This window comes from Octopus bimaculoides, chromosome 4, assembly GCF_046866305.1.
Source record: "Octopus bimaculoides isolate indiv1 chromosome 4, ASM4686630v1, whole genome shotgun sequence".
NCBI lineage: Eukaryota > Metazoa > Mollusca > Cephalopoda > Octopoda > Octopodidae > Octopus > Octopus bimaculoides.
Genome location: NC_142931.1, coordinates 19,277,804 through 19,292,782, shown reverse-complemented (window position 1 = coordinate 19,292,782; position 14,979 = coordinate 19,277,804). Strand labels below are relative to the sequence as shown.

At 34.1% G+C, this 14,979-nt stretch overlaps 1 protein-coding gene across 1 annotated transcript; it reads right to left on the bottom strand.

The window, feature by feature from the left end:
• Window positions 1–146: 146 nt before the first annotated feature.
• On the bottom strand, window positions 147–9,639 carry LOC106881363 (uncharacterized). The gene is made up of 4 exons (XM_014931724.3): window positions 9,482–9,639; window positions 4,001–4,236; window positions 2,887–3,019; window positions 147–1,358 (listed from the first exon to the last, which is right to left on the bottom strand). Exons 1-4 carry the CDS (start codon window positions 9,564–9,566, stop codon window positions 1,261–1,263), a joined length of 552 nt encoding a protein of 183 aa, XP_014787210.1. The 5' UTR covers window positions 9,567–9,639; the 3' UTR covers window positions 147–1,260.
• Window positions 9,640–14,979: the final 5,340 nt, after the last annotated feature.

Here is a 14,979-nt window from a genome sequence, read left to right as displayed (position 1 = left end):
GTTTGGATGCATTGTGACACATCTTACGCCATGCAGATCGATCGAGGCAATGACTTTCCGAAGATGTCAAGTTAAGCTGTAAAGGTTTTTTAATGATAATAATATAATAATGAAATGCAGTATAATAATAATAACAAATATACCTGTAAAATTGAAAAAAATCTTTCTGGAGTTGTTTTAATTTGGTTTCAATACAATACGTTTATACAGACTAAAAAGAATAATAATATACAATTAAACCTTGGGAGAGGCATTATGCCGGTAATAAACACACACACTGGTTCAGTCCTTTATTAATTTATAAAGAGTATATAGAGATTGCAAGAGTGCAATGAAATGATTTAACAAAAAACTATATACTGTTTATAAATTAATAAAGGACTGAACCAGTGCGTGTGTTTATTACCGGCATAATGCCTCTCCCAAGGTTTAATTGTATTTCTTTCAACACACGTATCCACATCAAGAATCTTGCACACGAAATACACATACAAAAAAGAATAATATAAACATTTGTATATTATTTAGACATCTTAAATACAGCAAGAGATCAATCATATATATTGCTGAATTATTTGATTTCTATAGTAACTGTTAGTCATGCAGAAGTTTTTATTCTATTTTATTTATTCCGTATGTCTTTATATCATTTTTCTATACTTTCATTGGTTAAGTTGTTATATTTACTGTAGACTTACGTCTAGAGCCAAGATTATTCACTTGTGCTATTATTCACTTGTGAAGAAAATAGTGGAGCTTGTTCTTTGTTTAGCCATGCACCATTGTGCATTACTAAGAGGTACAATATTTGAACTATGGTTAGTAGTTCAGCATCTAAACATTGAATAGTCACTTAAAAGTTAATATAAGCAATGGATGTCACCTGATCTCTTACTGTGTCACCATAATGGCAATGAGCTGTAGTTATTTAGTCTCGCATTTTTAGGAAAAATGAATGTCTAAGTTTGTTCCTCTAAAATTGTAGCGTCATATCAGTGAGTAAATATTTATTGGTGGAATGAAATAATTTCAGCATTAAATTTCAAGTGTGAACGTCATTTTTTTTTATTTTCCTGCATGGCAAATATGTTGGTATTTTTCATGAATTTAAATCATCCAGCATTTAACCCTCTCATGCAGAAAATGAAGCGATAATTTCAGAATTAATCAGTAATTTCATAAATAATTTATGGATGTCTGAAATTTCGAAGTAGAAGAATATTTAATTTAATATTTATTTCCTATTTTTTTATGAATTTGTCAGTGTAGGCTGACATAGACTAGTATTAGAATAAATATCCTTAATATGGAGTAAGTCTTCAAGCTTGGACTACCACTTGTTCTGTCAATCTTTGGACCTGAATTAAAAAAATAAAAACAACATAAGACTTTTTACATCGTGATATGTGTATATGTATATATATATATAAGCTAGCATCCTTCGCTGGATGTGTGTTGTCAGTGTGCATACATGACAGAGTGTAAATGTCCTGAGAGAAAAACTGGGCATATGAGGCATCAGATGTGGTGCACAAGAGAGACAGCTGCATTGGTATGGTTATGTGATGTGTATGGATGTGGACAGCAGTGTCAAGAAGTGCCGATATCTACCAGTGAAAGGAAGTTGTGGAAGAGGGAGACCTAAGAAGACATGGGATGAGGTGATGAAGTATGATCTTCGAACGTTGGGCCTCACAGAGACAATGACTAGTGACTGAGACCTTTGGCAATATGCAGTGTTTGAGAAGACCCATCAAGCCAAGACATATCATAGTTGTGGCTGTTGTTGGTGGCATGTAAAAAGCACCTTTTGAGCATTGAGCCTCATGGAGGCAATAACAAACGACTGAGACCTTTGGCAATATGCCGTGCTTGAGAAGAAAGATCCATCAAGCCAAGTGAAATCATAGCTGTGGCAGATACTGGTGCCACGTAGATGGCACCCATACCAGTAAAAGCACCCATTACATTCTTGGAGTGGTTGGCATTAGGAAGGGCATCCAGCTGTAGAAGCCATGCCAAATCAGACTGGAGTCTGGTGCAGCACCTCAGCTTACCAGCCCTGGTCAAACCGTTCCCATGCTAGCATGGACAAATGAATGCTAAATGACAATGATGATTATATATATATATATATATAGAGAGAGAGAGAGAGATAGATAGATAGATAGATAGCAATAGCTGAAGAGGTAGGAGTGTAAAATTTATAATTTGTAATTAAATGTATTATTTGTTTAAAGAAAAACTAAATATGAAACATTTTATATATTGATAAAATATAGTAGGATGGTTAATATTATGTGAGGTGGTGAATGCAACAAGTTGGTAGAATCATTAGCATGCCAGCACTTCCAATGGCCATTTTATCAAAATTAAAATTTGAAGATTACATCCAACCCATTCCAGCATAGAAAACTGACATTAAATGATGATGATGATGACTTACCAAATTGTTTCAAAAAGCTTAAATCATTCAATAGTTACACAATAATACTAAGTTCCAGCAATCTCTTTCTCATGCAAACCATACCCCTGTACACAATTTATTTAGAATCCATTGCACCACCTGTCATGTAACATATGCAGACTTTGACATACTTATAAAACTGGAGACAAGCCTGGTTTCCATTGCACATAAGTGACTGAGGTCACAACACCCCCTCCGCCATTGAATGGGACATTGCTCTGTCGGGATTAATTTCCCAGTTATTGGAACTCATTTTTGCCAGGTGAGTGGACTGGTGCAACATGAAATGAAGTGTTTTGCTCAAGAATACAATACACAGACTGATCCTGGAATTGAAATTATGATCTTATGTTTTTGAGTGCAACACCCTTAGCCAATAAACCATATGCCTAACATAAAAAGGAAAATATCAGACTTACCGTGATTTGTAGCTGCTACTATAGAGAATCGGTAAACAGTATTTGAACTTGTTAGTTTGTCAAGTTCCACAATTAAAATATTACTACGGCTCTGGAAATAAGCACCTGGTGTTGTTTTGCAACTTAACTCTTTCTATAAATACAAAGTAGAACAAAACATAAGTAATTAGTTATACATAAATTTTTATAGTTATTTAATATTTTGCTTCTAAAAAGCTTTATTCCCCCCACCCCACCAAAAAAATATTTGTTGAACAAAAATCAGAGTAAGATAAAATGTTTTGAAGCAGTTGCCAGGAAACTATACAGCCAAATTTTCCTCATGTCACAACTTTCTATCTTGGAGTAATAATACATTGGACAATATAGTCTTTGATACACTGTCTGGAAAATAAGATGGGATGGTCATGGCTAGAACACTTAAAATGAAGACTAACTATGTAGCATACAAAACATGGAGCCCTTTTTTTAAGAGATACAAAACAATTAAGGGCAATATTTAATATGTTAACTGTCATAGCCTGTTACTGGAAATGACTGGTGGTGCCACATGTTCCTGGTTATACTGCACACTATTTGATTACAAGGAAATATATATAGTGTTTTTTTTTTTTTACATTTTTACAATATTTCACAATTAAACTTTAATATTTAGCACTTGTGTTATTTAAATATCCTGAAAACCATATCGCAGATACAGAATAAAATATTTTTTCAAATCATGAAAATGTACCAACCACTGGTGGTGCATATGGCAGTTGTGTGAAATTTGCATTGAACCACTGGTGCTACATGAGGCAATTAACATGTTAAAATTCACAGACTTTTGTTTTGCTTTATGAAAATCTCAGCACAAAAGTAACTAAACTTTCTAAAATTCTTCAGGTTATCTTTCACATTCACAGTAAATGGTGATCAGTGAAGTTTGGATTTATATCTTGATTCAGATATAGTTTTGCATAAACGTCTTAGGGAAATTTACAATAGTTTGTAGAAGTACTTCAGTACAATCTTTTGAGAGCATCAGTGATTTCTGGCATAAAAATATTACATTAAAAAAAAAAAGAATTATGTATTTTTCAATGAATAAAAAAGAGCAAAAGTTTATACTTACAATCATATTTTGTCTATTATAATAATAATCATAGAATTTTAAAGTTACACCACATTCTTTAATATCAATATCTGCAATATACACATAGAAAAATTTTGTTTGCAATGCCTGTAGTGTAATTTTGCATTTGAATCTATCTCCTCTGTCATGTCGAGGCTGTGCTCTGATTCTCATCAAATCATTGTCACTGACTTGAAATGGTTCCGTGTGGACACAGTCATAACTTTCCATATCAACTGAAGAACAGAATAAATTTGGTTATTTCTATAAGTAAATGACTAAAATGGTAAACTAGAAAATATTCAAATTATTTACAAAAATGCTTATAATATATTGGGTCATTCCATAAATGTGTTTTTTTTTTTTTCAATTGCATGAACTCAAAGTTGGAGGAGGATGGGATAAACTACCTGCATCAACTTGCTATAATAGCAGGTAGTAATTTTACCTTGTCCTTATTCTTAGTGCAAGTTTTGAAGAGTGCAGTTCGATTTTAACAGTTATTTTTTCAAAGCTATAATGGAAGTGAGAAAGGAGCATATTTGGCATATTTTAATTTATGCGTTCAATAAAGGCAACAATACAATGGAAAATGCGAGGAATATTAATGCAGTATATGGGGATTGGACAATAGATGTAAGCCTGTGTCAATGGTGGTTTCAGAAATTCTGAGCCAGAAACTACAGTCTAGATAGCAAGCTTCATCCTGGAAGATCTGTAGAGCACAACAAGAATGTACTGCAAACCCTGGTGGAACAAAACCTCATTGTAATTGTTGAGGAACTATCAGAGAAGCTTGGATTCGGTCAATCAACCAGTCAGCACTAGAAGAAAAGTAACCATCTTTAGTTTCAAGACAAAAGGTATTCTTCCATCAGGATAATGCTCAGCCACATACAGCAAGGATGACATTCCAAAGGCTGGAGCAGTTTTGGAAAACAATGCCTCATCCACCATATTCACCAGAGATTACCCCATCTGATTATCATTTATTCCCCAGTCTTCTGGACAGAAAATGTATGAATTCTGTAGACGAGGTCAGAATAGTACTGGAGGAGTATTTTGGGAGAAGGGCCTTGTAAGTCTACCAGATAGATGGGAGAACATTGTAGAAAATGAAGGAGAGTATATTTTAGATTAAAAAAGAATTTTGTTTGTCTTAATTTTGAAAAATAAAAGAAGTATAAAAAAAAACGCATTATTTATGGGATAATCCAATATCATAAGATGGTAATATATAAAATTGTATTATATAAGAGTTGTGCAGAGCTTACATCAAAGAAATGAACCGCACCTCGCAACTGATGTTATTAATGTAATATCAAATGTATTTAGGAAAGGTAAAAAATGAAAATTGAAAAACATATAGGTGCAGCTTGCTTCACAAACACATGGTTCCAGGTTCAGTCCCACTGTATGGCACCTTGGGCAAGTGTCTCCTACAATAGCATAGGGCCAACCAAAGCCTTGCGAGTGGATTTGGTAGACAGAAACTAACAGAAGCCCATCATATATATATATATATATATATACTTTATTTAAAAGCAGCAGAAATATAACACAAAGGTGTTACTCAGAGTTTCACGTTCCTGTTCATCAGACAGTTTTGTTAGAAAACAAAACTGTCTGATGAACAGAAACGTGAAACTCTGAGTAACAGCTTTTTGTTATATTTCTGGTGCTTTTAAATAAAGTATATTATTCTACCTCTGGTATTTGAGTACTCTTTTTTCCACCTCGTTGCACATTTATGTGCTTACTCCAGTATGTATATATGTATATATATATATATATATATATATATATATATATATATATATATTTACGAGTGTGCCTATGTTTGTCCCCCCACTATCACTTGTCAACCAATTTAGCTTGTTTACATCCCAGTAACTTAACAGTTTAGCAAAAGAGACCAATAGAATAAGTACTAGGGTCAATTTCTTTGTCTAAAACCCCTTTTAGTCAGTGATTCAGCATGGCTGCAGTCGAGTGACTGAAACATGTAAGAGAATATGTCAATCTGAAGGTAGAGATTACTCTCTCAATAGTTGAACCAATGACTATATAGATCATGTGGAGCTAATACAGAATCACACCTCTACTTGAAAAATGCATTTAAAAAAAAAAAATTCTTTCAGGTTCCTACATTTTAGATGTTGGAGATTATGAATATGCAAAAAAAATATTTTTAATCACCACCCCACCAGCACTAATTTAAAATTTTGATTTTGTTTGCTTTAAAGAAATTGTAGCGAATTGATGAACATATGGAAATTGAAATTAAATATAATCAAAAACATTAAAGTGAAAAGAATTTGCTTTTTACTTGTGTTTGCCTTAAATAATCATAAATCAAATATACACCATTTTTTGAGAAACAAACATTAATGTTTTATAATTAATATTATAAAGTTTAATAAGGGGCTCAAATTTCATCCCTTCCTCTAATTCTAAATTTTGAACTTTTTTCATCCATTTATTTATTTATCTGTCTATCTATTTATCCCTGCCTGTTTATTCATACAATATATTTGTCAACTAAATGTGGCTGTCCTATAGAAGACGGTGTTACTGTTGTTTTTAGCTCCAGGAAGACATACACATCTATCTATCTATCTATCTGTCTATCTATCTATCTATCTATCTATCTATCTATCTATCTATCTATCTATTTATCTATCTCTTTATACACATATCTATATGCTTATTGAATCTAAAATTTTGAAAATGCGGCTTCTTGCATATTTGGAATCTCTGTCATCTAAAACATAGGAAAAAAATTTCAAAAGAAATTCAAAATTTTAAATTGGGGTGAAATTAAAAAAATTTCTTTTTGCATATTCGTAATCTCCAGCATCTAAAACGTAGGGATGCAAAAGAATTTTTCAAAAAAATGCATTTTTCCAGATGTGCTATTCTGCATTAGCCCTAGTCATGTTAAATGTACATAGTGGTGGAACAATAGACTAGATACTTCATACATAGACTGATGTCACATTTTACTATCTCAGTGATGTTCCAAAGTTTGAAACATTTGACAGAATAAATATTTTGAGTTCAAAATTCATTTTACAGGTAGATTGAGAGATAAAAAGAATTTTTTCTGTGAAATATTTTCTCAAAAAAATACTTCTTTAAAAATATGTAGGACATTAGGAAGGAAGAAGTTACCAAGATTCTCGAGTTGTGATATAAATTATTGAATGTTTTTCTTACAGAAACTTCAGAAAATTGGTTCACAAAGTTACCCATCAGACTTGTAAGCTAGATTGATTAGAAATCAATCCAAGTTGACAGTGAAGAATACAAATTTAATCCCCGAGTGAGAAAGTGTGTGAAATGGCTGCAGAAGATAAACAAGTCAGGAAAATGAGACTGCAGAACATTAATGCATTGCAGGTAAAATGATGAAGAAGTAAGACATATGGAAATGTTTTCATATTGATCATATAAACTTATGCCAACACTGAAAAATCAAAGTTTGATGGATGATGATAAAATAGAGGAAACTAGGTTAAGATTGAAAGTAAATAGTTTATTGAAATGTTATTTAAACTCAGTTCAAATGCATTAATGAAATTAAAATGATGTAATGCCAACTAAGTAGGAAGTTTACTACAGCTAAGTAATTGCTGGAAGAAATTCTAGGTTTGTCTTGCTTAATATTCCATACAATACTACTTGAGTTAATAAGAATGGTAAAATTTAATACTTAAATTCATGTTGCTTCACTTTTGTTGGATTATACAAAGAGTGATGGAAAATATAAGGAGTTCAGAAATTTAAATTAATGTTCTTGGAAATTGAGGAATTTTAATTAATGGTGACTCAAAGAACATTGTTGTGATTTTAGTTTTGATCATGTGACTTTGATCGTCTCGATTGCTGTCATTTGCCTGCATCTCTACGAATGTGAGAGGTCCCACCAAACAAGCATTGTTGAGATACCAGATTCTCGACCCCCATCTTGATGATGTCATCAATGCCCAGTGCAAAGAGAGTGGGCCCGAGTGGGTCGCCCTGTTGGACTCCTGAGGCGGAGATCATGATTTGGTCACCCAAAGAGACATAGGAGGTCTCCCAATAAGCCTGCCATACAAGGCAGTAGAGTTGTGGGACCTTCCTTCTTACTGAGCTGAAAACAGCATCACGGTTGATGGAGATGAAGACATTCTTAAGGTGAAGTTTGAGGATGACCTTAGGTGACAAGGAGGGCAGGTTGGCATCGGTTCTGGTAGCATGGGCAGTAGCTTCACATCCCAATTTGATGCCCACTCCTAGCTGAGTGGGGGGAAATTCCTCCTCCAATAAGCTAGAGACCGATTGTAAGCACACCTTTACAGTGAGACAACGAAGGTTGCAGCCGACCACAATGGGACGCAGGTCTCCATTGGGTTTAGTGAGCCCAAATAATTTTGCACCGAAGAATAGTGGGCAGATATAGGGGAGGAGGTTCACTGAAGAGATCTATTATTCACACACACACACACACACACAAACATAATTTGCGTTTGATCATAAATAACCTGTGACACGAAGTTATTTCACTTATCACATGAGTTTACACACACACGCAATGTTTGCTTTTGCTGTCCGTGTTTTTGTTTTCTTTCACATTAAAAAAAAATTGTTATGATGTATACAACGTTTTGTTCCTTTAGTTTTAAATTAGACTTTTTTTATTTATCATATTCGATAAATTTTGGTTCTCCTCCACACATCATATACAATGGAAACAAACAATATAATTGAAGGATAGCCATATCTATCTATATATATATATGCTATTCTTCGATTACATTGTTAATCGAAGGATAGCCACACACACACACACACACACACACACACACATATGGCTAACCTTCGATTGCATTGTTTGTTAAACGTAGGATAGCCATTTCTTTTAGAGCCTTATAATTTAACACATGCGCACAAATAAACAAACAAAAAGAATGCAGCTCGGATAACGGACAGTCAATAACGAAAATTTTAGAAAAATAAAGAAGGAAATAAGTGGAAACTTTATCGGTGAGTGTGTTAAATTATAAGGCACGCACAACAAAATATGTTTCAACACACGAACTCACATAAAGAATCTTGCAAGCCAAATCCCAAAACAAAATCTGTGTGTGTGTGTGTGGCTATCCTTCGATTACATTGTTAATCGAAGGATAGCCATATATACATACATACATACATACATATATATATATATATATATATATATATATATATATATATATATATATATATATATATATATATAGATATATACATACATATATATATATATATATATATATATATATATATATATATATATATATATATATATATATATATATAGATATATACATACATACATACATATATACATACACACACATATATATAGTTATCCTTCGATTACATTGTTTGTTTCCATTGTGTATGGAAACATAATGCGTACTTATCATAAAATATTAACTTTGTACTTACTAATTCTTTCGGCATTACAACAATGAAACAATATAAATATAAAACAGAGGAAATTTAAAAGGTGTTTTAGCTCCTCCAACATCATGCTTCTTTATTTCCTAAATCTCTTTTTTTACCTCAATGTGTCACAAAAGTTTTGTTTTGTTTTTGCTGTATTACGCATGCGTTAAATCTCACCTGACAGGTGTGTCCTCTAATGCATTTACGGTATTGTATAGATTATAGACAGTTTTACTTTTAATGTTTAAAATCTTATGGAAAAAAGATACATTTGATACTTCTGGCAGTTGTTTGTGATGTATTTAGCTTATCTCTTATCTTTCTCCCTAAAATCAACGATCTATACAATATCTTTTTTTAGATATTAACCTCATTCCTGAAAAATAAAATAAAATTTGATTTGTCAACAAATACTCCCTATATCTTCTGAAGTGACGGTGGAATTCGTTGTCATTCTATCTTTAGATCTCTCGATCTCTCACACTATTTATTTATTCATTTTTTCCTTTTTATAAATTTTCTCCAATTACATAATTATATTACTTAAATCTGAAGATTATAATTTTCATATCTTGCTTACTATGAATGTCAAATTTTTGTCATACTTCATTTCGCGTTGCTCCAATCTACTCAGCTTGCAAAAATGTCTAACCCTGCGGCGGATCGGCATCCCGTCCAGAGTCCAGATGAGAAAATATATGCTCCACGGAAGCCGGGGAACCGACCCCTATAAGTCTGTATGACCCGGGAAGGGTCCTAACAGAACTGTTACTGGAATTAGTAGCTGAATTTCTTGAACTGGAGACGAAAGAAAAATAATAACGGAAAGAAACGTGCTCTAAATTAATGCAGGGAATAAAAAAAAAAGGTTTAATAAATGATTAAAAGATTGTATTTCAGGTGGTCTAGAAATTATTCTATTCTTTAGCATTTCCTCTTGGTATCAGCTACCTTTTTGCAATTGCATGTCTCCTAAACACGAGGGGAATGCGCACATACATGGCATTCTTGCATAGATTCGTGACAATGATTTGACTCTTCGTTACCCATGCCTTGATCGTCGTCATGCGTTTGAATTTTCCTCATTATGTCAACTGTTACATTTTGTAATCAAAAGAGCAATTGTGTTAATTTGATACATCCATTTTTTTTTGTGTGAAGGAAAGTGAAATACATACATATGTACGTACGCACATACATACATACATAATATATTCTCAAGTGACTGCAAACATTATTACTGTTACACAATTAAATCTATATTTATTTACATTTCATATTTTTCCAATAATTGAACTCATAAACGAACTATTTCTGTGTCTTTATGCTTCATCAATGTAGTGTATTAAATAGTCAGTTCATTTTGCTATTTATAAATAATATATTCAAGATATTTCAAATAATTGTCTTCATTTTAAATCAGGCAGAGATGGATCTATTTGTCTTCTTCCTTTTTTTATTCTCCCCTGCTCTATCTTGTTTAGAATGAAAATAACTTTGAATATACTACTTATAATAACGTAAAATAAATTTACTATATTTTAATCTACATCAGTAGTTCTCAACCGAGGTTCGTATAAAAGTCTCGGGGTCTATGCAAGACAATTTGTAAATTGAGGAAGCACAGTAGTATTTTCAGAGTCCATGAACAATTTTTGCTTTAGATGTATTTATCGCAGGAAATAACTAGGTTTCTTTCTCTAACGCTTAACATAGTTGAACATGTTCCCAAAGAGTGATATTGCCAACTTACACAAGTAAAAAAGCAAAATTAAAATTTTGAAAAAAAAAAATCTATAAAACTTTAATCGTCAAACATTGAATCACTGTTAACCAAACGAGAGGCTGCCGTACATCAACATAGTTTCTTGCGACTCGCGTATGGTGTTCAACAATCTTGTAAAGAATGTCAATAAGAAGATGCTGAACCTATCTCCCAATAAAGATGTATTCAATGCAGCATCGTCCATCTATAACGAGGCTTTGGCGGCTTGTGGGTTTAAAAGCCGCATTACTTACATGTCCAACTTTAACACCCACAGGAGAAAACATCGCGGCAAATTTATCTGGTTTATCTCCTTTCTCACTTAATGTGAAAACTTGCGTGGGTAGAGCCTTGTTTGGATTAGTAACACTGATATGATACCACTGCATTGAGTTTGCGAGGTTGTTGATTGACATGTATAGGTTCCAGGGTTGTTTGGGTTTTTCTATATTCGTCATTCGTTCTGTTTATATATATATACTAGCAGTATAACCCGACCTTATCCGGGTGTGACTTATTACGCCATCTACGATAAGTCTTGCTAGGTGAAAATCAACTAAAAAGAAAAAACCCTTATGATGTAAATATGTTCATAATTCAAAAGACGATGAAATTAATAGGGAAAGTCTGAAGGCTGCTTTGCGTAAAATTATTAAGCGTACGTAAATTTCATCCGTCTATTTGGCTGTAGAAATGCTTGTGCAAAACAAAATTTTTGCGCTGCCTTGATTATATATAGCAGGGTAATCTCTTTTAGCAGGAGGTAGGATGGCAATTTCTGATGAAGCAATTGCTGGCGATCTGTTGCTACACAATTTTGCCAGAATTCTATCAGATTAGGTAGAATATGTTGATGCACCACTTTGCATTATGTTCAAAGTAGCTTCTGGAATGTGGTGAATTGCTGCAGTCTGTTGCTGTCATTTTAAACTGGTTGCTTTCTTTCCCCAGCAAACTCTCTTGTTTGGAGGCATAATCTATGTATGTAATAAACAGAACAACAAGAATTATAATAGATGGCAGGGCCGGTAATTTTCACATTTCTGTAATTTTTCAGATTAACACGCGCACGATTACCCAACCCTAACCCTAAAACCCTAAACCTAACCCTAACACTAACCCTAAACCCTAACCGTAACCTTAAAACCCTAACCCTAACCCTAAAACCATAACACTAACCCTAATCCTAACCTTAGACCTTAACCCTAACCCTAAAACCCTAACCCCCTAGTGAAAATCGTGGTATATTTACCAAACATTGATGAACATGAGTTATATTGTAGTCAATGATTGTGTGTACAGGTAGAAGGGAAGAAATATAAAAGTTGCTAGAAACAACAGCCAAATCTCCCTTAAATCACACAAAGTAAACGGAATTTTAAAATGTTTATATCAATGGAATTTTTTCGATGTGAACTTTCCAGTGCAGTAATTATGCGCTCAACATATAATTTAGAGAGTAAGAGTAAAAGATGGGGGAGAGAGAGAGAGAGAGAGAGAGAGAGAGAGAGAGAGAGTGATACATAAACCCTAACACTAACACCCTAATGAAAATCGTGGTATATTTACCAAACATTGACGAACATGAGTTATATTGTACTAAATGTTTTGTGAGAGAGAAGAGGGAGAGAGGAAGAGAGAGAGAGAGAGAGGGGGGAGAAAGGAATAGAGATGGTAGCAATGAAGAGAGAGAAAGTGAGAACGGAAGACAGTTATAAAATAGCAATGCGTGCACGTGTTTATATAAGAAACAGAAACTAAATCTTATATCAAAAATGTTGAATTGTGTGTGTTTATGTGTATGTTGTTGTCACAGATCACGTATGTGTGGTCGTGTGTGTTTTTACGTTTCTATGTTATGAAAAATATGTTAGAGGTAGAGGAAAGGTATTAAATGAGAGAGAGGAAGAAGAAGTAAGAGTGTAAAATGTAACCAAGTTAATCTATGACTTTGTATGTATCACTTTCTCTCTCTCTCCCTCTCCCTCTTTTACTCTTACTCTCTATAACAACGCCGGTACAGGGAGAAGGAAAGGAATATAAAAGTTGCTAGAAAAGACAGCCAAATCTCCCTTAAATCACACAAAGTAAAAGAAATTTTAAAAATCTAATTGCTGCACTGGAAAGTTCAGATCGAGAAAATTCCATTGATGTAAAAATTTTTACGAAAAAGTGGAAAATGTGGATTTGTATAAACTTTCAAAAAGGCTTCACACAGACACACAACTTCAACTTTATATATTAAGATATATATATATATATATATATATATATATATATATATATATATATATAGCTCTCCTAGCTCTCCTGTCTAACTACCTCTTTCCAGTCAGCCGCCATGATTGACCGCTAGCTCCGAAAGTTTTTTTTTATTCCCTCTGTTTATTTCATCGTGTTCTTTTCTGTTGAAGAGCGTAGGCTCGAAACGTAAAAGACTTTCTGACCTTCCCGAGCGTTAATCTAATACACCTGTTTGTCGTTTATACACTTGTCTTCGTCTTTTGTTTTTCCGTAAATTTCAATTATATATATCTATAGGTCAGTTGCTCGTAGTTGGTCAGTTAACCTTGGTATTTCGCCTATTCTCTCTTTCTTTGATATTGTATACAGTGACTCAGAAGATTAAATTTTTCAAGGAGTGTTTCTACAAAGTAGGCGTGTGAGAGGAGTAGTAGTAGTAGTAGTAATAGTAGTAGTAGTAGTAGTAGTAGTAGTAGTAGTAGTAGTAGTAGCAGCAATAGTCACAATGATGGCAGCAGAAGTAGTAGTAGCAGCAGTAGCTATAAAAATAGTACTAAAAAACTCTAAAGGCATAAATTCTTTTCTTATTACAATAAATAAATAGAAGAAAAAGTAAAGAAATGTAATGGGACTTGTGTTTGTTTAAGTAGTCCAGTGGCTATTTATTTACACAACTAACAGACTTTTGGTTAACAAGTATATTAATTGCCTTGCTAGTAGTAGTAGTAGTAGTAGTGTGTTGGCACTCCGTCGGTTACGACGACGAGGGTTCCAGTTAATCCGATCAACGGAACAGCCTGCTCGTGAAATTAACGTGCAAGTGGCTGAGCATTCCACGGACACGTATACCCTTAATGTAGTTGTTGGGGGAGATTCAGCGTGACACAGAGTGTGACAAGACTGGCCCTTTTGAACTACAGGTACAACAGAAACAGGAAGAAAGAGTGAGAGAAAGTTGTGGTGAAAGAGTACAGCAGGGATCGCCACCACCCCACTGCCGGAGCCTCGTGGAGCTTTAGGTGTTTTCGCTCAATAAACACTCACAACGCCTGGTCTGGGAATCGAAACTGCGATCCTACGACCGCGAGTCCGCTGCCCTAACCACTGGGCCATTGCGCCTCCACAGTAGTAGTAGTAGTAGTAGTAGTAGTAGTAGTAGTAGTAGTAGTAGTAGTAGTAGTAGTAGGCTACGAAATTGGTACATTCTCTCGATTTCCTGTAACTGAGACCACCTCATGGTCTCAGCTAACAAAATGGAAAAGGCGTTGCCCCGGAGGATTGCAAGGGGTATGCGCTGGAACAGCCACTCTGACTCACCGGGCTTGCACTTCCGGACAGCCATCTTCGCCCCGATAGCAGTGAGCAGGGATTTGGTCAGGGCCTGAGAACGCCGGAGGTCTCCACTGCCACAGGCTCGACCATAAACCTGTTAGAGAGCGAACGACAGGTGGTTAATAATAACAATAATAATCCTTTTTAATATAGGCAC

What these genes read in the sequence shown, in the direction of transcription:
- LOC106881363 (XM_014931724.3), bottom strand. Translation starts at nt 9,566, where the DNA reads ATGATGTTGGAGGAGCTAAAACACCTTTTAAATTTCCTCTGTTTTATA. An exon ending in ATAATAGACAAAATATGATT is followed by an intron (nt 3,020 to 4,000) that starts GTAAGTATAAAC and finishes TTGTATTTATAG; the next exon opens with AAAGAGTTAAGTTGCAAAAC. An exon ending in AGTAGCAGCTACAAATCACG is followed by an intron (nt 1,359 to 2,886) that starts GTAAGTCTGATA and finishes TTTTTAATTCAG; the next exon opens with GTCCAAAGATTGACAGAACA.